Raw genomic sequence first — 25,001 nt, 5'->3', positions numbered from 1 at the left:
CCCATAAATTCGGGGGGTCCAGTTTTCCTCTGCAAAAAGAAATTCCCAATAGGAGGCTCTTTTACAACTATACAATCAAAAAACGGTTGTTTATTTAGCTGTTCATCTCGACTGGTCCATTCCAAAAAATGAGGCAAGGCAGCTGACAAAAACGTTCAACATGGTAGAATGACATAAATAGAAGAGCAAATCAGGCTAAAAGGAAAATTAAGAAAAGAAATATACAAAGTCAGGAGAAAGTCCCAAAAGCATGTCCTACCATTCAGTATAGTTGCTATGGAGGTAAGCTTCAAATATGACATCTGCACTCCCTGACAGACAAAGCAAAGAGGAAAATTACTTCATTATTTGTTATATTACTAACAACAACAACAAAAAGATAAGACTTGAACCAGTTGCTCACAGGAACAGCTATTTCAGGTTTTTAAGTGTATGAAAAATGACTCATATGGCTCTACAGAAAAGGAACTCCATGGTGCAGTGAATAGAAATAGCTGACACTATCCTTTCAAAGTGTCCAAAAACATGTTTCATCTTGACTCTTTCTTATATCTCACAATGAACAGCCAAAGCGTAAGCTGGCAAAAGCACATTTTTCCAGAGACCATAGCTGGACACTGCCCAGGACACTGATAATGGGAGAGCTATTCCTGCCCCTGTTCTCTGCATTCGCAGAGAGCAAAGAAAACTGGGAGGAGCATAAGGATTAGTCATTTAGATGCATAATGATCTAGTCTACAAAAATCAAGAGCACTTTGCAACCAAACAGATCTGAATGCAGTTTGGTTTAGAGGCAAACAGACGTGGGTTCACATCTTCTACCAGCTCTGTTGAGCAAAGTGCATCACCTCTCTGTGCCTCTGTTTCTCCATCTATGAAGAGAAATTGATAATAGTACCTAACCCTAAGATGTGTTGAGGATTAAATGAAATAATGAACACAAAGCGTTGGTTCAGTCTGACACATAATACAATATGTCACAGTCATAGCTAACATTTCCTGTGTCCTCTCTAATTGGTACTCAGCATAGGTGCCAATATGCTAAGTGATTTACCTGAATATACTCATTCAATTTACAATTGCATAGGTTAAGAACTATTATTACCTGCATTTATGGTCAAGAAAACTTGCCCAGAGAAGCGAAATCATCTGCCAACGGCACACAGCTAGCAAGCGGCCAGGACAGTAAACACAAAATAGAAGTTATTGGTATTATGATTAACCACCCGTGGGGAGGGGCTTTCACTCTTTGATCTGGGCCCAGTTACTCTGCCTGGTTTCCAGAAGGAAAAAGGTCACCGCCCAGGGACCCACTGAATAAAGCACAAGTCTTCTCGGATAACCCAGGCGGGCACTTAGCAGGCTCCTCAGAGGCTGTGACCTCTCCCCCAGGTCATACTCCCGCTCTCCCAGCTATTCTTCCAAGTCTGGCAAGAGGAGCCCGCCCAGCAGAAGCTCTCGGTCCCGCCGCAGCCCCAGCTACTCCCGCTACAGTCCCAGCAGGTACAGGCCCCGCCCCAGGCTCTGGCCCCGCCCCTCCAGCTAGGCCCGCCCTAGACTCCACCCCTTTGCGCTGACTCTCCTCTCTGGCCCCGCCTCCTCGTTCTCGGACCTTCTACCTCTTAGGTCTGACCCTGACCTGCAGTTGCCTTTGCCCAATCAGGAGTGGCAGCGAGGCACCAAATAGAGCCTTGTTGCCTAACGTCTCCAGCCCAGACCCTCCCACAGACACACCCCGGTTCACATGCCCAGCCCTCAGCCTCTACCCACCACCCCTCTATTCAGAGCCCCCAGTCCTTACCCAAGCACCAAGGCCCGCTTAACATTCACGTCCTCACACCCCTGCGGCACCTGCACCGCTGTGATGCCCACCTGCAAAGGCTGACACCCCTGCACGCGCCCAGCCCCCGCCCCTACGGTACTAACCCCCGCACACTTTTCCCGCAGCCCCGTCACCCTCCTCCCCGTCTCTCGTGCGGCTCCACGCAGATCCCATCCCCTGATCCAGTGGGGGTGGGAAAGAAAGGAAGTGAGTGTCCCTCTCCCACGCGCTCAAAGCGGAAAATCCAGCCCAGCCCCAGCTCCCCAGTAACCCCCGCGCCCCTTCAGGGAGCGGGATCCCAAATACAGTGAGAAGGACTCGCAGCAGCGGGAGCGCGAGCGAGCGCGTCGGAGACGTCGGTCCTACTCACCCATGAGGAAGCGCCGGAGAGACTCCCCGAGCCACCTGGAGGCCCGGAGGATAACCAGGTAAGGCCAGGGGGTGGGGGTGCGGGTCCCATCTTCACCCTCGTTCCACCCCCATTCTTACTCATTTGAGCCTCAGGCTCTCCCTAGGCCTGCTTGGGGCTGGGATTCAGGATGGTGGAAGCTGAAGGTCCCCTAACCCCAACATCATTGAAATTACATGTCTGTTCAAAGCCTCGGGACTGAGTCTCCCAACTCAAGCAGCAGGGCCTGCAAGAAGGGGACGGGGGCCACAGGCGGGGCCACCCTGAAGATCCGGTGTGGCCTGGGGGTGTGGTCGAGGCCTCGGGGTGGAGCTGGGGCCTGGGAGGCGGAGCTGGGGCCGGGGCGGCCGAGCTGGGAGAGAGTGGCGTCAGGCCAGGGAATGGAGGCCAATCAATGGGGTAGGACCCTGGCCTCGTAGTGGATCCCGGGCAGTGGAGATAGAGCCTCAGATCTGTACACTCAGCTGTCAGGCTTAAATAAACCTATATGTATTTATACCTTGAATCAAGTGAGGAGAGGGAGAACAGGATTGCTTGGATGCCAAAAGTACCTTGAGGGAGCCACGGTTGATAAGTCGGAGAGCACTGGATGTGGAGTGGAATCCTGGATGTGCCTCTTTGCAGGTGACCTGGGAAAGGTTCTTACCTTCCTGAGCCTCAGTTTCCTCACCCATGAGATATTGGAGGAAATAACTCCCAGAAGTATCATGAGGATGAAACGAAAAGGGGCAAAAGACGTGAGCGTGCTTTGTAAACGTAAATGCAGAGCACGCAATGTGCCACTGTTGTTGATTGAATGGTCAGAATAGGTGGGTACGTTTCCTGAGACAAGTAAGGCCCCAGGAGAGAAAAGCTCTAGCAGAGAAGTCTGAGAGCACGTAAATTTCTCAGGCCTTGAAAGCTGGGAGAATAGCTGAATGCTGCCCTAAGATTGGGTTGGGCTCTTGTTTCTGGTCTTCCAAGGATCTGCCCCTCAGGCCAGAGATTGGACTGAGGAATCAGGGATCCTCTCTGGAGATGACTTGGAGGAGGAAAAAGAATGTGTGCCCCAGATAGCAAGAGTAGGGTGATGGAGTCCCCTTCTCAAATATCCCACAGACCACCCTGCCTCAGCTTGTAACCCTTGGGAGGCAAAGGTGGGCAGATTGCTTGAGCTCAGGAGTTTTAGACCTGCCTGGGCAACATAGCAAGACTCCTTCTCTACCAAAAATACAAAACACTAGCCAGCCACGGTAGTGTGCACCTGGGGTCCCATCTACACCAGAGTCTGAGGTGGGAGGATCATTTGAGCCCAAGGGTGGAGGTTGCAGTGAGCTGAGATTGTGCTACTGCATTCCAACCTGGGTGACAGAGCAAGACACTGTCTGAAAAGAATATAATTAATATATGTAATTCCTAAACCCACTTCCTTGATCCAACGTCACACAGCTAGTAAGTGGCCAGGATAGTAAGCACAAAATGGAAGTTGTTGGTATTATTATTATTATCTATGGGAAAAACTTGGAGGAAGGCTAAGACAGAGGGTGGCATTTCCAAAAGGCTGGCTAGTTTCTTTAGTCAATCTGAAATAATTGATCTTGATTAACCCATTCGGTGTTTCCCAATGTTCAGTCATTTACCAGCATCTTTACCACGTATGCCTTGTCTGCTTATCCACTGTACTGTTCTTAATTTTCTTTAAATAGATATGACCCTTTTAAAAGGTTCATACATTTATTTGTAAAGGAAACTTGACATGCTACAGTAAATGGAAAATTAGCCTCTTTTGCCATAAATAGATGGTTCTAGTAAAAGTAAAAATAGCCAAACAAAACTATGATTAAAGTTTAGATGTAGATTCTGTTGCAAACTGGAGGCTTTGAGCCCCAGGCTTGCTTCATGGGGGGAAGAAAACAGTGAGATAATCATTTTTCAAGACATACTACCACGAAGCTGAGACTTTTTACTTTGATGTGTTCTCAGGACTGCAAGAGAAGTGGAAAGGGAGGATTTTTCGTAAGGGACTGGGAAAAGGGAGGATACTGGTTTTCCTTAGGACAAGACTGGGGCTCTCTGCGGGGAGGCTGGGAGGGACCGGCCCTCATCCCTCCTCTCTCTGGTCTCTGCAGTGCTCGGAAACGCCCCATCCCCTACTATCGGCCCAGCCCCTCTTCATCCGGCAGCCTCAGCAGCGCCTCCTCCTGGTACAGCAGCAGCAGTAGCCGCTCGGCCAGCCGCAGCTACTCCCGGAGCCGGAGCCGGAGCCGGAGCCGGAGCCGGAGCCGGAGTCGGAGCCGGAGCCGGAGCCGGACCCGCACAAGCAGCAGCTCTAGCTCCCGCAGCCCCAGCCTGGGCTCCCGCAGCCGGAGCCGGAGCCGGAGCCGGAGCCGGAGCTACAGCTCAGCAGACAGCTACTCCAGCACGAGGCGCTAAGTGCCCCTGAGCCAGCTGCCCGTGGGGGCCCCTTCGCGCTGCCAGCCTCCCTCAACTACCTGCCCTCCCCGCCTTCTCCTTGGTGACCGATAGTGAGGGCTCCTATACCTGTCCTTCCTGCTTGCCTGGGGGAAGAGGAGAAGAGGGTATGGGGGCTTCATCCTCTAGGTCAAGCTGCTAGGAGCCTCTACCAGCACCATCCTGGGGCCCAGCTCAGGCCTGGGACTCTGGAGAGAACCATCCTCTTGCGGCACAAAAAGGAAAGAAACGAAAACATCAAGGTTTTGTAAGAAACAATGGGTCCGTGACTCAGAAATTGAGCCCTGGCCAGGAAAACGTGGAGACCGTTCTCCTCACCCACTGCTCACAGGAGGCCCGTGGGAATTCTCCCCACCTCCCCCAATGGTCCCCTCCTCCAACCTCATGGCTGCACGTGGATGGACCCCCATGTCGGGGAGATGTGGAAGAGGTGACCAATGGCAGTTCAGGTTCAAGATAAGGGGGTCAGGCCTTAAACTTCCTCAAACAGGCCAGAGCAAAGGCTGGGAGCCACTTGGGTCCTAGAAGAAGGGATATCTTTGAATACCTGACATGGATATTTGACTTGGTGGGAGGTGTCAGGAGATAAGAGATGGATTCTCTGGGTATGAAGATAGATAGCAAAAATGGAAGGGGTCAGTCTGCTGCTCCCAATATCTCAGCATGGTCAGGGCACAGGGCCCAGCAGATCCCAGCCATGGAGAGGCCACCGTGGGGCTGACACAAAACACCTCTTGGCCATTCACAGGGGCCCTGCAACCTCACAAGAAAGGAGAGTCAGGACAGGTTGGTCTCCAGCCGCACTTCCCAAATATGCCTCAGCCCCACTAGCTGGCACCAATTTAATTCCACGGGACCATCTGCTGAACATTCCCCAGTGCCATGGCTGGTTGCCAGGCCCCAGCGCCAGCCAGTCTGGCCTTACCCTCCAGTGGGTGCCTGCCAGCCCTCTCCCCTCTGCCCAGGCTGCCACGCCCTGGATGCCACCCAGTGCAGCCTGGCACCTACCCACCCATCTTTCAGGTTATGCCACTCCCCTTGCCTCTCAGGAATTTTGCCAGGATGGGGCACAGCAGCTCAGGTTTGGGGGAAAAGACCCAAATCCAGAGTCCAGGGGAGAGGGACTTGGATATGGCCTGTCTTGGGCTCCTGCTGGCTTCTGAGGTTTTTTTGCTAGCTTGGGAAAGACTCACCTTTATTTCTGCCCTCACCCCAAGTTCCCCCTGCCCAGGGTTGGGCAGAGAGGGTAAGCTGATCTCTGATACACAAATACCACCAGCTGCTTCATCCACAGAAGGCTCTAAGAACAGGGAGGTGAGGGATAAGATCCTTAAAATAAACTCTTGGGCATCCCCCTCACCAGCTGACTGGCTTTCCGGAGGCTTGTGGGTGAGTTTCAAGTTTGTGGTGGCAACAGCAGCGGGGCAGGGCATGGAGGGAGCCAGGGAGAGAGGACAGATCCAGCTTTTGGATATTTTGGGTTATGGCGAAGCAGGGACCAAACATTCTTTATCCCTCCCACCCCAGGGAAAACATTCGGAAAACAGTCCTTTCTCTTGGAAGCAGTGACCTCTCCCCTACCCAATCTTTCCCATCCTGTCAACCCATGAGGTTAGAGACAGCCATGCAGCCACCACCACGATAGTCCTTCCTCCATCAGGAGAGAGGATCGAGGCCCCCAGGAGGCAGTGGATGACTGGTCTTCCCTTGCCAGGCCTCTGGCCTGGGCCTAAGCCCCACCCACGAAGACTAATGGATGTCAATGCTGTCACCGCAGAAGGCCAGATGGCAGGTGACCGGGACAGGGGCAGGTGCCCTGGGGAGGGCATGTACAGCCACTGTAAATAACCCTTGTCCCTGCCCAGGAACCCAGACTGGACTTCAGTCTCCCTCCATGGAGGCAAAGGCTTCCCGGACCCATCAAAAACCTTCTTAGCAGGACAGCTGTGAGAGGCAACGGAGCCTCGCCTTTGGACTGCCTTCATCGAGACAACTCTAGGGGACCATTTTGCCTAGGGCTCCTAGCAAACCTTTTTATTTATTTTATTTATTTATCTGTTTATTTATTTATTTATGTGATGACTGCCTCTCTCTTTCTCACCATTAGCAGTATTTAATTATTTATTTATTTATACAGAGCGGGGGTGTGTGTGTGTGTGTGTGTTGGGGGGGTCTCCTCCTAAATTATTTTTGTGCATCTCTCTTTTTTTCTCCTGTTTTTATGGATGGGATTTGAGAAGCCAAAGGTGGCTGGGCTATTGGCTTTTTCCCTGAAGGCTCTAATCCTGGAACACCCTGAAGTTGGCCCAGAAGGAGGCACATCCGTCCCAAGGTTCATCACTTAACCCAGAGTCCAGGAGAGTCAAGCCTGTGCCCCAGCCTCCTGTCTCCCAGATACCTCCCTGGGCTATCAAAAAGATGCAAACAGCCCAGAGGCTTATGAGCTCCAGTGATGAATTGACATAGTGGAGTTGCAGCTTAGGCGGACGTCAGAGTTGAAAGTTGGCACGTGGGGCCAAGGCTGCCCAAAGTCGAAATCCCTTATGAACGTCCCTTAAGGAGGCCCCAGACTGGAGACAGATGTGCTATATCTTAGCAGATTGACAAGGCTTCAGTTGAGTACTTACTGAAGTAGTTGCCTTGTATTTTGAGGGCCATGGTGGATGAAAATGATATCTGGTTTAGTACTGGAACTGCATGTGTGGTTGATGAGGTGCTCACACCATGAGAATGGAGACAGGAACTGAGCTGACTGAAGGAAGACACACACCTCGATCTCACCCTCACTCCAAGGCACATAGCAGGACCACTCCTTAGCTTCTCTGAGCACATCTAGTTGGCTTCATGTATGTTACATGTGCTTCCGCTCCACAGTACCTAATTTCTCTCTGTACCCTGAGATTTGAAGGCTGCCTTGTGAAGAGGCATCGGCCCTCCTGGGTGAGACCCACCAACCCGAAAGCAAAAGCCTTTATCTATGATCTCTTGCTGTTCGTCAGGGGCAGGCACAAAGCTTATTTCTCAAATTAGAAAAGAAAAAAAAAAAAGGTGGAAGGAGCAGCCAGATGTTCCACAGGACCCTGCCAAGAAGGTCATTTCCTAACCCATCCTAGAAGGGCCCCGGATCCAGAGATCTTTATCAGTTCTGCTTATCTCACCAACTGGCAGTGTCTTCTGGCTGCTGGCTGGAGGCAGCTCTTGCCCTTTCCAAAGTCACTGTCCGCTGCCTTGCAATTTCCAGCTTGCCTGGTCCAGCTTTGGGTTTAGTGAGACTTTTGCAACATCCCTGGTTGTTTCCCTGGCAATGTGACTACCCAGCCTTAACCCAAAGCAAGGAAGTGCCCCTTTCCTGGGGGAAGTTTACAAGAAGGCTGCTTAAATGCCTGCTTCGGGAAAATCTGTCTATCTCTCTCTCACTTGGTGTGTTTCTCTACTTTCTTTTATATTTCCTTTTTTTTCTTTCCAAAAACAATGTGCTTGTTGAGGCACTGATAATCTCAATCAACCAGAACCTCTCATTCCTGGTATTGCTGTTCCTACGCTTATGTCGCCCTCATTACCTTCTGCTTCCAGGGACTATGACAGATCACCGGAATGCTCCCCATGGTGAGGGTTTGTCTCAAAAACCAACATCCAAAATGGGAGGGGGATGTGTCTTGAGGTCAAGCACCATGCATCCCAAGCCTCTGACCTTCCCACTATGGATGGGCACTGGATGACAGAAACTGGATACATTGCTCTCTTTTCCTGGGGCAAAGTTCCCACCTCTGTTAAATGGAGGGGCTTGGGGGATAAAAGTTCAAAATGTTGGCCTGAGGCCTGAGAGCGTCACCAAAGACAGAGGGAGCTTCACTGAAACTCAGAGGGAAAAGGAAAGAGCCCCAGGCGTGTTTGGGAGGTTCTCTATCCAGGAGAGTAAAAACAAAAAGCAAGATTGGATCTCCCTTCCGTTAATTAGGCAATGCTAATTAACTCAAAACCCCCACTTAGTAACCTTCTGGTTCATTGAGGTTTGACCAAATTCCTAGCTGCATTCCTTCCCTTCTTTGAAGGACTGTTGGTCTTTCAGAAGCAGAAAAAAATTAAGATGTTAGAACCAAGGTCTCCATCTCAGAGAGCCCCATCACTTCATTCACTCAGACCCATCCTGTTTTGCAAAAGGGTTTGCTCGGAGAGGCCAAAATTCAGGGTGTTCTCAAAGGCGAAGAAAGCACATGGTTCTTCTCCAGTCCAGCTTTCACCTTTTCTTCTGCTGGTGTCTTTTCACCTCTTCTTTTTCACAGATGTTCCAAATGGTCTCATGCGCACGTGTCTTGCCCCGCTTTCCCCTTTAGCTGAACAGAAAATTTTGTCTAATAGTAAAATAAAGTCAAAAACAGGATTCCTCCAAACATGCTTCCTCCCTCACTGGCCAACTGAATCCAGCTGAAAAACATAACGCTAGATTCAATGTGATTGAGCAATGCTTTATTGAAACCTTGTTCTTCTCACTTCTGCACCAATGAGCCAATGATACTGACCCAAAAGTCATCTCTCCTCTATCTGTGGTTGTTGTTTTTAGAGTTAACGTTTTTGTGGTTTATTTTAGCTCTTCCTGTGGCTGTTGTTTTGCATTGTAAATACCGTGATGGGGGAACCCCATCAGAACATGGCTTATTTAATAATTTGTTTCCTGTTTATTGACTGGTATTGGAAAAAGAGAAAGACCACCTCTTTCGCTGAATTGCTGTTGAAAACTGGTTCATCTCCCAACTCTGGGTGCTGCTGCCTGCAGCAGGGGCATTACTGCCCAGGTAGCGAGTGCAAGACTCACCAAGCAAATTGAAATTGGCAGACACGGAGGCTTCAGTCATACAAATCAGGCTCAAATGAAACTAAAACACTGGTTATCTCTGGGAAAACCTCCTTTAGATGGAAATTAATTGAGGAATAAAATGCCTACGCATGAACCAACTTCCATTAAAAAGTCGCAACTCCTTGAAAAAAAAGAAAGAAAATTTGTAAACCCTTTTTGTCTGACCAAGAAAAGCTATGCCTCATCTTCTAACAAGCCAAGCCAAAAAGACAGCCATGGTATTCCTATGTGTTTATTTGGCCTGTGTATCTGTCTGAATGAAATAGAATGGGTCTCTAGCCTCAATCTTGTCATCTGTAAAATGGGGCTTGTCCTATATATTATCTGCAAGGTGGAAAGCGGGGCTCAAGCCCTGATGCTATGGACTCCATACTGTTGGATATATTGTCCGTTGAGTCCCTTCTGCTGACTGCAGATTAAATGGTGTAAACCAAGGAAGGAAACCAAAAAGTGGGGCCTGGAATTCATTTGCAGAGTGAGGTCACAGTTGCTGAGTCCCACAGTCATATATGGGAGACCTCAAGCTGCTGTCACCTTGATAACTCTTGTGTCCTGGGTTAAAGCCCTCTATATTTAGTCTGAACTTCTCTCCAAGACCCGTGGTCCAAAGTCATCACGGGAGAGACCAAGATGGGCTTACCTTGCCCTGCTCTGGATTTAACCACTGTTCATTGTCAGGCTATATTTTTGTACAATCGTTCAAATAATCCAGTGACACAGAGGAAACGGAGTTGACATGCCCAAGCTCCCTGGAGCTCAGATCGGCTTGACTCAATGTCCGGCGTTCCCTTGGTAGCTTTTTCTCTGGGGCACTATGCTGTGAGAACTTCTCTCTGCACAGTATCTTTTTTCTCCCAATTCTTAGCTATTTCCCCAAGCAACGATTGACCAAGGACTTAGCATCATCCACCACATTGGCCTAGGGGACGTGGTACACCCCAAGGCCATTTCTCTACATTGGAGGCTGGGAATCTCCTCTGGAAAATTCCCAAGTTGAGGACCCACCACCAGCCCAGCTCAGCCTGACCAGACAGCCTTTGCCTGGAGCACCCACATCAGAGGGAAAGAAGCTGCTGTCCTCAGCATCCTGGGACCCTGTCCTCTGCCCAGTGACACAGCAGCCATGGCTTGCTTGATTTCTGGTCTCCGAAGCTCAGCATAACCTTCCTGGGGTTTCTGGTTTTTCAGCCTGAAGGAAACATGTCTCTGTTCTAATTAAAGGTCCCATGGTATGGTGTTCTCATATACGGCTCAGTGTCCTCTGTCTGTATGGGGTACTCAGAAGCAAAAAGCAGGGAGGGAGAAAGGGAGCTAGAGAAGATTTAAGTAGCACCTGCTGCATGCCATACATGTTCACACGGCTCGGCTCACATCTTCAAGCTTCCAAACAAACCTGTAAATATTTTGGATTTTTGGTATATGTATAGCATATACACAATATATATATATTATGTATATATGTTAGTAGCATCTATGGAGTGCCTTAGGTGACCTTTTTGGAAGCATTTTTTATGCATTATCTTAGTCTTCAGCAAACATAACCAACCCTATGAAGAAGGTGTTAGGAACATCTTCCTACAAATAAGGAAACAGGCTTAGAAAAGCAAAGTCAGCTGGGCACAGTGAGTGACTTGTGCCTGTAATCCCAGTACTTTGAGAGGCTGAGGCAAGAGTTTGAGACCAGCCTAGCCAACATGGTGAAACCCCATCTCTACTAAAAATACGAAAATAAACTGGACGTGGCGGTGGGCACCTGTAGTCCCAGCTACTCAGGAAGCTGAGGCACAAGAATCTCTTGAACCCGGAAGGCAGAGGTTGCAGTGAGCTGAGATCGCACTACTGCACTCCAGCCTGGGTGCCTCCATCTCAAAAAAAAAAATAAATAAAATAAAATAAGAAAAGTCACTTTCCCAAGGACCACAGAATCTAGAATCAATGATAACATCCAGGCAGGCTAACTCCAAAGCCCAGGTTTTCAACTTCTTTGCTCTGTAGCACTCCAGTATATGCAATGAGCAGCCAGAGTTCTTTGATAGAATTATTTTTCTTTGAGCTCTTCTTCATGGCTGAGAGGAAGGACACAGATTTTGGAGTCCAAAGACCTAGATTCAAATCTAGACCCTGCCATTACCAGCTGGGTGGTATTAGGCAAGCACTATACCTTGTTGGTGCTTGGTTGGTTTGTTCATCTGTAAAACGGGAGAGCAATAGCCATCTCCCTGGGCTGCGGTGAGAATTAAATGAGATGGTGGCTTTAAAAAATAAGGAGGCACCAAAAGTAGTCAGTGACTGTTAATGAGCAACATGACTGTTTCCTAAACTGAGACTGAGCTATGGTGATGAAGATGAAGTAAACAGCCCGAAGTAGCCAACTTGGATCTGCGGGAGCTGTGCGAGGCCCTGTGGAAATGTCCTAAGTGTGGAATTAGACTGTTTCTTTCCCTCCAGAGCAGGGGCTGAAAACATTCCTGGGGACAGGCGGGTGAGGGAAATAGACAAGTTAGAACTGTGGGAAATTGGAGAACTCAATAGTTGAATGCCAGATAGAACTCTTACTCTCAGCTCCGTGTTGCCAAATCTTCCCATTTTTTCAAGAGAACCCAAATTTTCCAATTTTAAAATCTCCCCATTTTAAAATATTCAAACTCATTGTTTTTTCAAATACCATGTGGGCCCAAAACACACTCATACACACACACACACACACACACACACACACACACTCCACAACTGAGTCGATTATCCACTAGAGGAGAAAGATGAAAGAAAACAGCAGAGTGCTGCTGCCTCCCTTGTATCCTGCCCAGCAGAAATTTCCCTTGGGAATCATTTGGATGGGATAACCTCCTTTGGGTACATCCATGACCATATACCACCCTCCCCAAGTCCCCCCAAACACACTGATTTCTTTCTTCCCAAATAGGTTTGGATAAACCAACAACCAGTGTCCTCTTCAGAGGCTTCGTTAACAAATAATGGTAATTAATAATAAGAAACTTTTATGGATCAGTTATCACCTGTCAGGCCATTTGCCTGCATTAACTTATCTCCTTTGGGGAGGGTTACCTAATTATAACTTTTTGGGGTACATACACTTATTTCATTCTCATAACATCATTTAGCCCCATTTGACAGAGGAAAGAATTGAGGCTTATGGAGGGAAGACCACATAGCTAGTAGGTATTAGGTCTGTGGGCCCCAGGGTCATTTCTGCTATACCTCTTTACTCCCTGAGGGTGGAAGCCCCATCAACTCAGAGCTAGCCATCCTTAGGGGCTCCCGGTAACTTTCCCCCATAAATCGTGACTGCCAGGAGACTGGAAGATGCCTTCACCTTTCTAGCTCCTGCTCCAAGTTACCAGAATCCATGTGTCTGTCTGTCCAGCAATTGCTCTCAGCAGGCACTTCTCTGCAGCCCCAGGGGTCTGGGCTGCAGAGGAGACATCCTTTTGGAGATGTCTCTGTCTCAGGCCAGATTGACAGTTGTCTAATAATGGAGCAGAGGTGGCATGCATTCAACACCCTCACGTGGGCAGCCCTGGGGGCACACACAGCCCTTCCATGGGGTGGAAGCAACAGCATAGGCAGAGGGGTGGGAGGAACATCAGAAAACAAATCCTCCTGAGGGCCAGGGACCAAGACTTGCTGCATGGCCCTAAGTAAATCAAGCCCCTCTCCAGGACCTAGTTACTCTACCTGTTAAAACAGAACACACCAGGCCAGTGGTCCACAACCCTGGCTAGACATTAAACTCACCTGTAAGCTTTACAAAACCACTCCTGCTGGAGTTGCACCCCACCCCAAATGATAAGAATCTCTCAGGGTGACATTGGTGTTTCTAAAAGCCTCCCTAGAGCCTTCTGATATGAAGCCAAGATTGAAAGTCACTGAATTAGATGGCACCCAAAATGCCATCCAGGTCTGGTATCTTGAGTGATCTAGGTGTTCTACTAGATGCCGTAATGGGGACAATAAAACCAGCAGAGAAATCACCCAACACATACAGAGCCAGCTATGTGCTAGCCATGCTTCTAAGTGTTTCACAAACATGAACATAAATTATATGTTCACTGTCACAACCTCCTTATAAGATCCATACAGTTTCTGATACCTATTTTGCAGATGTAGAAACTGAGGCACAGACAGGTTTCCCCAGGTCACACAGATAGTAAGTGGTAACAGCTGGATGTTAGCATAAAAGTGAGTCCAAAGAGGCTCGTGAAACAGCATTGCGGGGTCAAGGAAGGCATTGCAGAAAAGGAACTGACCTCTAGGTTGATCCTGGGAGATGAATAGGGTTGGTCGAGCAAAGGAAGGGTTAAAAAAGAGGAGGAAAAGGGCCAGGCACAGTGGCGCATCCCTGCAATCCCAGCACTTTGGAAGGCGGAGGTGGGCAGATCACTTGAGGTCAGGAGTTCGAGATTAGCCTGGCCAACATGGTGAAACCCCATCTCTACTAAAAATACAAAAATTAGCCAGGCATGGTGGTGCGTACCTGTAATCCCAGACACTCAGTGGGGCTGAGGCAGGAGAATCACTCGAATCTGGGAGGCATAAATTGCAGTGAGCTGAGATCATGCCATTGCACTCCAGCCTGGGTGGCAGAGCAAGACTATGTCTAAAAAAAAAAAAAGAAAGAAAAAGAAAGAGGAGGGAAGGAAGTCATCTCAGACAGGGGCAGTTGAGTGTGTACAGGGCCAGAGTCAATGACACCCGCCTGCCTCTCCTGCCTCCCCAGCATGTTCCTTCCATGCGGCTTACTGCCACCTGTAACCAGTGTGCTTACTTCTTCACTTGTTTTTTTTTTTTTTTTTTTTTTTTGAGACAGAGTTTCGCTCTTGTTACCCAGGCTGGAGTGCAATGGCGCGATCTCGGCTCACCGCAACCTCCGCCTCCTGGGTTCAGGCAATTCTCCTGCCTCAGCCTCCTGAGTAGCTGGGATTACAGGCACGCGCCACCATGCCCAGCTAATTTTTTGTATTTTTAGTAGAGACGGGGTTTCACCATGTTGACCAGGTTGGTCTCGATCTCTCGACCTTGTGATCCACCCGCCTCGGCCTCCCAAAGTGCTGGGATTACAGGCTTGAGCCACCGCGCCCGGCCCTCTTCTTTACTTGTTTGCTGCCCATCTCCATGAGGACAGGAGTCTTGTCCGCCTCATTTATCTCTGTACATCCAGCAGCATGTGGCCAGCTGTCAAGCGACTGAATCCTCCTGGAGTGCCAGCCCCGCTCCCTTCCCATGCCTATTCGTTCTTAAGCTGCTTAATTTTTAGCTTCTGTGGGGGATGGGGAGGACTGTGGCAAGGCAGTGACATGTCCCACACAGGGACTCTAAGGATCTCTCATGCACACTCTCTTTCCACCCTGAGAGTGAGAGAAAGCAGCATCTATGGTAGGGTAGACATGAGCACCTACTGTTTGTCCAGCATTGTTAGAAGCACTGGATAGATATACTTAGATTAGAAAATGGCACAATTTTTAAAAGGCAGTGGCTAAAAGCAAGGACTTGCGAATCAGACAGACCTGGACTTGAGCCTGACTCTGCTACTTCCTCCCTGTGTGTCTGTGTGTCGGTGACCTAACCTCTCTGAGCCTCAGGTTCCTTATCTTTCCAGTGGGAATAATAAGAGATCAATCTCATAAGGCTGCTGTGAAGATTCGTAGAGGAGACTCCTGAAAAAGGACTTAGCAAAGTGCCTGACTGGTAGTTCATTGTTACTGATAATTTTTTTTAAGCCCTGGGGAGGGGGTGAGGGTCGAAGATCAGTTGCCCATGTAAGCTCACGATAATTTCTGGAAGGATTTCAGGTCACCTTGGCAAAAGATAGAGCAGATAGATCTTACATCACCTACAACACCAGATTCTCAAGAGAGGCACTCCCACCTGCCCCCTCCATAAGCCTCTCCTCAGAAGGATCTAAAGCCTCCTGAGAACTTGGCAATCTCCCTGTAGATCCCCATCCTGATATTTCATCAACAGTTTCCACCCAAGTGGCTCTAGTATGAACCCATCAATAGAAAGACACTGGGGCACTGTTCACGCCTTTCCACCCATAGTGGGTTTACAAAACGGCTTTACCACTCCCTTGGAATGCTGGCACTCAGCCATTGTACAGCTATGGCCAACCTATAGCCAGATGACTCACGGAAATTTTTCTTTCTGCCTTTTTTTTCCCCTTTGCCATGGAAACTTGTCAAATGTTTTCTGAAGATATAACACTATGTCCCTTTGACAACACACTCGCAAATTGAAAACCAAAATAACACAAATCACATCAAAGAGAGCCATATTGCCCAATGGAAATGGGTTGGAATGGATGTACACACACACACGCACACATACACACACACACACACACGCACACACATCGAGAGAGAGAGAGAGGATTTGTTTTTTCTTTTCAGTCTCTCTCACCTCAAAACCTATTTCTAGATCAAGGTATCTTAAAGAAAACTATGCCCTCCTATGCTCAGGCTTCATAGAGTCTGTGAATCATTTGAAATCCCAAGCCAAGTTTTCTATGTTAAAATATTAGCATTTCAGTGCAGAGGAGGTATATATTTCCACCAGTTTTCCAAGGGATTCAACTCAATGAAACCTTCGGAATGCTTCTGCAAAATCTGTCTTCACTGTCTCTGGATGTGGCAGTGTTTCTAGTTGCCTCCCAATAGCCATGCCACCTTCATGCATAGTAACAGGAAACCCCAATTTATAACTGGGATTATAACCATCCAAAATAAAGACTGCATCTCCCAGCCTCCTTTGCAGCTAGGGGTGGCCATAGCTGCAAGATGTCTGATCTATAGACAGAATTCTTAGTGTCCAGAAATTTTTATGAAAGAGATTTGTCTGTTCTTTTTCTTCCTTCCTTCCTTCCTTCCTTCTTGCTGGCTGCAATGTGTACACGATGGCTGGAATGTGGACAAGTGGCTTTCTGATTCATGAGGTGGCTTTGGGAATAAAGCCCATATGGATAAAGGAGGATAGAAGGGCTCTCCAGCCTGAGGACATGGTGGAAGAGGGACACATGTTAGCCTCAGGTAGAATCTCTCTGGACTTCAACATTAAGAAGAAATAAATTTCTCTCTTGTTTCAGCCACTGTTATTTTGAATGTCTGTTGTTTGCAGCTACAGCTACTCCCAACTCAAATTCAGGGTGAAGCTAAGACAGTCCCCAGAAGGAATATCTTGTTAATCTTTCCTTCTCCATCTGTATACATCCTGCCCAGCCCCTCCAGTCTTCCTCCCGCTCCCGGAACAAAGCTTGAGACTGCTGTCAGCTGAACGCTCCTGAGAACGGTCACTCCCAGACCTAGAAAGAGCTGTTTTCAAAGCAGTTGTCAGGCATCAAAGTCACCAACTGGTCAAACTAGCTTCTGCTCTGACCTCAGAGGTATCTGGGAGAGGGCCCTCAAGATTACAGACCTTCCAGCTCTCCCTTTTCCAAAGATCTCAGAGCCACCCTCTGTCTAAGGGGCCCATGATGGAATTCTTCATAAATGCTCCAAACTGAAAGGAACATGTCCCACTTTCCCAGCCAAGCTCTACACAGAGGAGGCAAAATGATTTACCCCTTAGAATAATATTAGCACTGGGAAAGTACTAATAACTTGGTTATTTCTTAATTATATGCCAAACAAGGGGTAGATTACTCATGAGTTTTCCAGGAATTGGGGAGGGGGCAATTCCGGAACTGAGGGTTCCTCCCCTTTACAGACCATAGAGGTCTAAATATAACTTCCTTACGTTGCCATGGCATCTAAACTGAGATGACCCTGGTGGGAGTGTCTTTTAGCATGCTAATACATTATACTTAGCAAAAACGGAGCAGTGATGACCTGAGGTAACTCACTGCCGTTTTGGTTCTGGTGGGTTTCCGCCGGCTGCTTTATTGCAGTCTCCTTGTGACCTGCATCCGATCTCCTATCTCATCTTGTGACAGACTTCCTGGGAATGTAGCCCAACAGGTCTTATCCTTATTTTACCCAGCCCCTATTCAAGATGGAATTGCTCTGGTTCAAATGCCACCGACAGCATCTGAAATTCTTTTTATTGCTTATTTCGTGGACCCCCAAAATCCAAGACAAGTCTCAGTTAATTTAGAAAGTTTATTTTGCTGAGGTTGAAGACACGCGCCGGTGACACAGCCTCAGGAGGTCTCGGCGACGTGCGCTCGAGGCACAGCTTGGTTTTATACATTTTAGGGAGACACAAGACATCAATCAATATGTGTAAGATGGACATGAGTTCAGTCCGGGAAGGTGGGATAACGAGAGGAGAAGGCAGAACAACTCGAAGCGGGGATGTGAGGGCTTCCAGGTCATAGGTAGGTAAGAGACAAATGGTTGCATTCTTTCTTTCTTTCTTTCTTTCTTTCTTTCTTTTTTTTTTTTCAAACAGAGTCTCACTCTGTCGCCCAGGCTGGAGTGCAATGGTGTGATCTCAGCTCACTGCACTGCAGCCTCCACCTCCCAGGTTCAAGCCATTCTCCTCGGCTAGTGCTTTCCAAGTGAGAATGTAGCAATTATGGAATGAATGAATCCTGAGTAAATGAACAGACTGTGTCTCCCACTCCCCTCATCTGCTCCTTCTCACATGTTCACTGAGTGGCACCACCATTCACCCTGTTGAAAGGTCTGAAAACCAAGACATGCATTTGATGCAAACTTCCTTTCCCCTCTCATCACAATCAGCAGTCAAAATGCTCCCGCTTCTTTAATAGACCTTGCTTATATACACGCTTTACTGCTCAGCCAACAGCATAGCCAAGGTTACCATTTCACTGGAGTTGCTACAACAGCCTCCTAGCTTGTCTCCATAAAACAGCCAAAAGATCTTCTCCAAAAGCAGGTGGTGATTTTCCCGGAACTCACTTCTCATCACAGCACTCTCCTCCTCAAAACAGTCCAAGAGGCCGGGCGCGGTGGCTCAAGCCTGTAATCCCAGCACTTTGGGAGGCCGAGGCGGATGGATCACAAGGTCGAGAGATCGAGACCATCCTGGTCAACATGGTGAAACCCCGTCTCTACTAAAAATACAAATAACTAGCTGGGCGTGGTGGCGCGTGCCTGTAATCCCAGCTACTTAGGAGGCTGAGGCAGGAGAATTGCCTGAACCCAGGAGGCGGAGGTTGCGGTGAGCCGAGATCGCGCCATTGCACTCCAGCCTGGGTAACAAGAGCGAAACTCCGTCTCAAAAAAAAAAAAAAAAAAAAAAAAAAAACAGTCCAAGAGTTCTTCAATGTGCTCAGGACAAAGTCTGACCCCTTACTGGAGTCTGCAAGGTCCAGTGTGATCTAGGGCACACCCACCTCCCTAACCATTTCCTCTTATAATCAATGCTGACGCTTACTGAGGGAGTTAGGTCTTAGGATCATCTTCATTTTACGGAAGACAAGACAGAGGTTCAGAGAAACTAAGGTCCGTGCCCAGAGCAGCAGAGCCAACAAAAAATTCAGATCTGGTTGAGTTCCTACCCACTTATGTTTTACTGTCTTTCTTAAGTGAGAAATAGCAACCTGGTCACTTTCTGAAAACTCTAGTTAGTTGAGATATTGGTTCCCTAAACGGGGAATAAGTATTTGGACTGTGAAACATCTCAGAAGTCTTGATTTAGGCTCAGGTATAAGAAATAGAGCCCTTGAAAACCTGGCTGGGGATGTCCTTCCCTGAGGATGGGTGGAGAGAGGGCAGGATGATCCTCTCTGTCCCATAGCTGAGCCCTGACCCTTTTGTTGGGGGTACCTGCAGCCGAGAGGAGCTGTCATTAAGTTTTGGGGATCCCCCACCCCCTGCCCTAGCCCCAAGTGGCTTTCACATCAGTAACATGTAAGGATCCTTTGATCAACGAAGTGACAGCTCCTCCCATGTCAATGTGTTCCTTGTGTCACTTGTTCAGCTGAGAAAGTCTAGAAGGGCTGAAGAAGCTTTCAGAGAACGAAGCCTGGCAAGAAGGTGGGGGAAGAGGTGGTCCAGTGACCTGAAGCTCAGCTGTGTTCTGCTGGTAGATCTGGGTTTGGAAGGCCAGTGCTCTGGCTGGGCATACACCAGGGGTCAGGTGGCACAGGTTTCCCTGGCAGCTGAAAGTACAGGCTTTGCAGACAGTCATCCCAGATCTGATTCTGTGCCTTAGATTGTTCAACCGTAAAATACGGTTAACAGTAGGACTTCTACCTCCAAGGGTTGTTGTGAGGATTAAAAGAGGCTCCACATATAGGGCATTTAGCAGAGCTTGGTACGGGATAGTTCTCAAATAATGGTGGGTATCATCACTGTTATTTTGTTGTTGTTATTCACAGAATCACATAGTGGTTAAGAATACAGACTGGAGCCAGATTGCCTAGATGTGAATCCCAGCTTTGCCACTTAGTAGCTGTGTGACCTTGGGCAAGTTATTTAACCATTTCTGTGTTTTGATATTGTCATCTATGAATGGGGATAATAATATCTATCTTAGAGCAATTCAGGTGAGGATTAAATAAGTTGATATAAGCAAAGCACTTATAATTGGCACAAAATGTTAAATATGTGTTTATTATTATTACTACTATTATTACTACTGCTATCATTATTATTTGCAGAGGTGGTCAGGGAAAGAAATTCCTGAAAAGAATTTTGGAGAAAATAATACAAGAAAGCTAGAGGTCAAATAAGTAAGTGTTACTTTCCCAGGATGGTGAGGGCATAGACTCATTTAGGGAGGGACCATACGTGCTGTTTATTTTATTTTATTTATTCATTCTTGCTGGCATGTGTGGCAGAGAAAATAGGTGTGGGCTTGAAGTTCAGACAGACCTGGAGTCAGAATCCATAAGCTGGTAGCCTCAGGCAGGTCTCCTCATATCTTGTACCTCAGTTTCCTCATCTGTAAAAAGGAAATAATGATAGTATAAAACCTCCAGGGGGCTGTGGTAAACATTAAAAAAAAGCATGTTTGGGAAAGCTTGGTCCCTGGCACCTTCTATGGTCTGCAGAAATCCTAGTTAATATTCTGATGTTGGCCAGGAGCGGGGGCTCATGCCTGTAATCCCAGCACTTTAGGAGGCCAAGGCAGGCAGATCACCTGAAGTTGGAAGTTCGAGACCAGGCTGACCAACATAGAGAAACCCCGTCTCTACTAAAAATACAGAATTAGATAGGCGTGGTGGTGTATGCCTGTAATCCCAGCTACTTGAGAGGCTGAGGCAGAATAGCTTGAATCTGGGAGGTGGAGGTTGCAGTGAGCCAAGATCGCACTATTGCACTCCAGTCTGGGCAACAAGGGCCAAACTCCATCTCAAAATATATATATATATATATATATATATATATATATATATATATATATTCTTCTGATGTTATAACTGCATGTAGAGTCTACTCAGTGGGGAGCTGGGCAATTCAGACCCAGGGTTGCTGATACGATATCCTCTACTCATCCAAGGTATGCTGGGCTTCTACAGTGCAGCAGGCACCCTCTGGGCACTGGGGATACCGCCATGAACAGGACACTCAAGGGTCCTGCTATTATGGAGCCGAGTGTGCTGGAAATTCCATTCGCATTATCGTAGGGGGTCGAGAAACAAAAGTAATAAAAAGGCGTGAGCATGCTTACTTCCTATTTTCTGGAGGATGTGCTGGAATCCAGGGCCACCCAACAGAACTGACTTGGAGACAGAGATGGGTCTTCAGACCGTGGGGAGAGGCTGGGGGCTGGGAATCCCCTGGGGGAGGGAGTAGAAACTTATCTTTCTTACTATATTGAAAAGAAAAGGCACAGAACCTGAAAGCTGTGTCTTTGCCCTACTTTGTCCCAGGACCACCTATGTGACTTCAGACCACCGCTTCCCTGCCGCTGGGCCCCAGTTTCGGGCAGGCAGGGTGATCTCACCCTCCTCCTGGGCTGTTTTGAGAATGAATAGCGGTGTGCCCCGAAGGAAAGCTCTAAGAGGGTGGCAGCCAAGAGGAACTTTGTTCTGGTTCCCAGGATCTACCATCCTTCCCCTGCACCACAGCCCCCTCTACGGTCTCTTCTTCCCCGGCAGGACCAGCCTGGAGGCCCCTTCTCCTCTGGACCTCTCCTGAACCTGGAGTCATATTTTCACCTGACTGGTGACAGCCCATAGGGTTTAGTGACTGCTTTCTTCGTGTGTTAGCTGACTCCTCACCAGGTGGCCGGGGCAGCAGGAGCAGCTGCCTCCCTCCTCAGCTTCCTGAAATGAAAGACTGCCAGACCTAGGAATGTAAGGAAAGCCCAAGGGGGAACAGGACACCAGTGTGGAAGGATTGCAGGGCAGAACTTGGCCAATACTGTCACATACTGGTTATTACCATGCACTCCCAAGTCCCACTGGCTTGGATTCTAATCCTTGGTCAGCTGCGTGGTCCAGGACAGGTGGCTTCACCTCTCTGAACCACAAGGATTCCATGAGGTCATGGATAAAACTGTTGACCACAGGGCCGGGCACATGGTTAGTGTTCAATAAATGTGAGCCATGACTCTGATTTCAGAGGAAGTGTAGCAGATGAGTCAAGAGTCAAACTGCCCAGGTTCGAATCCCAGGTCTGTCACTGACAGAGGCGAATCAGGTAATCTCTCTGTGCCTCAGTTTCTTCATCTCTAAAGTGGATTTAATAAAACATCCTTCCCACTGGGCATGGTGGCTCATGCCTGTAATCCTAGCACTTTGGGAGGCCGAGGTGGGTGGATCACCTGAGGTCAGCAGTTTGAGACCAGCCTAGCCAACATGGTGAGACCCTGTCTTTACTAAAAATACAAAAAATTAGCCAAGCCGTGGTGGCAGGTGCCTGTAATCCCAGCTACTGGGGAGGCTGAGGCACGAGAATCACTTAAACCTGGGAGGGAGAGGTTGCACCAAGCCGAGATTGCTCCATTGCACTCCAGTCTGGGCAACAAGAGCGAAACTCCATCTCAAAATAAATAAATAAATATTAAATAAATAAAACATCCTCCCTCACAGGATTGTAGGGAGAAGTAAAATATTTCAGTCACATACATTAAAAGTGCTTAGAACAGAAGGTGGCACTGGGCGAGTGTCCCATAAATGCGAATGTTTGTTATTTCTATTTTCTACCTTTGCGTCCTCCCTTCCCTCCCCCTCATCCTTGAATGAGAAGGTGGATTAAGTCACCGTGGTTCAGTTCCCTGCTCCCTCACCAGGCTTCCCCTCCTCCCGAGTCTCCTGGTCCCAATTGAGCCTTGTTTTAGGCAGAGGAGTCCTCTGGAGGTTTTGGGGTGGCCTGGGAAGGGAGGAAGAGGGGAGTTTCTTCCTGAACACACCCACCCGCAGACTCGCCCATAAACACAGCCCCTTCCACACCTAAGCACACACGCATGCCAGCACCCACTCAAATCCATACACAAACTCACTCCACCCTGTCCCACCCACTCAGAAACCTCACCCCAGCCCCTGCCCAGGTCCCAGGCAGGACCAGATTTATCCGGTGCATCATGCGAGTGATCCCCACAACTGGCTTCCAACTCAGCCGGCCCCGCCCAGCTGTAATTACAGAGAGAGCTGAGGCTTCTGTGCCCAGCCATGACGTCAGCCCGCAGCTTCCAGCCTGATGAGCTCACCCCACATCCAGTGGGGGCTCAGTCACTCGGGACATGTCCCACCGTGGGGTCTCGATCATTCTTTCTCAGCTGGGGAGGAGGGCAGGTGTCTTTGTCTGCTTGCTCAGCACAGATCCAGGATTCAGAGCAACTCAGGTTCCCTCCCAGGCACTGCCACTCCACCTGTGTACAAGAGCCAAGGCTCTGCGCCTCTACTTTCTCACCTGCAAAATGGGGTTGATGATACTAGTGACGTTTAACTATCTAGTGAGGGTTTAACTCTCACTCCATAATGTCTGAAATCTACTAACTCCAAAAGCAGATGCACAGAGAGCAATGGACGACAGTGATTTTCTTCATATTATTATTTTTAGCAAACTGCCTCATGCAGGCACTGTTTAATAGCAAAACAATTTCTCAACCTATGACTCACCAAATTCCTTAATATCCTCAACTTACCCTCATCTCATGAAGAAAGCAGGGCTGAGACCCCAAAGCCCACAGAGGGAAAATGACGGGCCCCAAATCGTCTACCTGCTGGGGACAGATCAAAGATGAGAACCCAAGCCCAAGAGGCCTCCAGGCCAAAAGAGGATTTGTGAATTGACTTTTCGAGCTGCGTGGGAGGAGCCGGAAAGTCTAGATTTGGGGCTTTTGAGTTTCAGACCAGACATCCTGCCTGAGTTATAACACCTTTTGATAATTATCAGTATTAACAGTCATAATAATAGAAGATACTGTTCATGAACACATCTATGGTAGTTTTTCCATCTGTAAAATGGGATAATACTGGTACTCTTACCTCACAGGATTGCTGGTGAGGATTACATGAGTTCATATTTATAAAGTCCATTGAACAGGGCCTGGCCTATAGCAAACATTATGTAATTAATAACTCAAAACTGAAAATGCAAAGGTGCCCATCAGACTGCTGGGTGCTGGAAGAGAATTAACTAATGTATTCCTCATGGCAGGTCTGCAGGTTGGCTACTATTATGTCCATTTATAAGGAAAAACATTGACAACTTGGAGGTGCCCAGGAATAATGTTACTGCCGATAAAATGCTTTGCTTGACCAAACATTAATCAGATTCCTGAATCTTCCCCTAAGCCCATCTGTGCAGTTCTTTATAAAAATTCAGTTTTGGCAAGAACTCTGCTAAGTCTGTTTAGCAGCAATCACCCATCTTCGATTTCTGATCACCCTCAATATCTGATTAGTTTCCCCATCCTCCACCATCCCCCAGGTGATGTCTGAGCACCGTGGCCTGTCTTCAGCATGAATCCTCTTAGGTTAGTTGAGCCAGAATCGCCCTGATCCCTGGACCTTCTTCCTAGTAATTTTCCATTCGCTGACCCTCCCACCTGCTTCTTGGATACAAATTCCCACTTACGCATGACCTACTGGGTGTCGAGTCTAATCTTTCTCCCTCACTGCAAAATCCCATTTCTGGGATCCCTGCATTTATGGAGAAAGTTCCCCTGCCCAGTAAAGTCTTGTTTATCATACTTTAACAAGATTCATATGAATATATATATATATATATATATATATATATATATACACATATACATATATACATTTTAAAAACATTTTTATCTTTTAAAAACATTTTATTCTTACTTTAACAAGTGTCACGTGAATATATATGTGTATATATATGTATATATACATTTTTAAAAACTTTTTTTTTTTCACCACTCTCCCTCGAGGGCATTGAGGCTCTAGGAGTTTGGCCGCCTCGTAAGTGGGGATTCCAACCCAGGGCCATCCTTCAAATCCACTGAGCTCCTGTCTCTCTCTTTCCCTTCTGCAGGTCCCCAGGGGAAAGGCAGGATACAACTCGCTCTGGGGAAGGTATTTCCAGAGGGTGACCTGAGCCCTCAGCCAGGCTCGGGGTTATTCA

At 48.0% G+C, this 25,001-nt stretch overlaps 1 protein-coding gene across 2 annotated transcripts in view; it reads left to right on the top strand.

The window, feature by feature from the left end:
- SRRM4 (serine/arginine repetitive matrix 4) overlaps positions 1–10,780 on the top strand; it is a 175,051-nt gene extending 164,271 nt beyond the window's left edge. Inside the window, exons 11-13 of one of the 2 annotated variants that reach the window (XM_039472431.2) lie at positions 1,414–1,503; positions 2,110–2,250; positions 4,340–10,780. In XM_039472431.2, the coding sequence (XP_039328365.1) occupies positions 1,414–1,503; positions 2,110–2,250; positions 4,340–4,643 (535 nt within the window). In that variant the 3' untranslated portion in view covers positions 4,644–10,780. Of the gene's footprint in view, positions 1–1,392; positions 1,504–2,109; positions 2,251–4,339 lie in introns of both variants that reach the window. The other variant, XM_010342932.3, reaches the window with a different exon arrangement.
- The last annotated feature ends 14,221 nt before the right edge of the window (positions 10,781–25,001 follow it).

The sequence above is a fragment of the Saimiri boliviensis genome, chromosome 7, assembly GCF_048565385.1.
Source record: "Saimiri boliviensis isolate mSaiBol1 chromosome 7, mSaiBol1.pri, whole genome shotgun sequence".
In the NCBI taxonomy this organism is placed as follows: domain Eukaryota; kingdom Metazoa; phylum Chordata; class Mammalia; order Primates; family Cebidae; genus Saimiri; species Saimiri boliviensis.
This window is presented reverse-complemented; position numbering and strand designations above follow the sequence as displayed.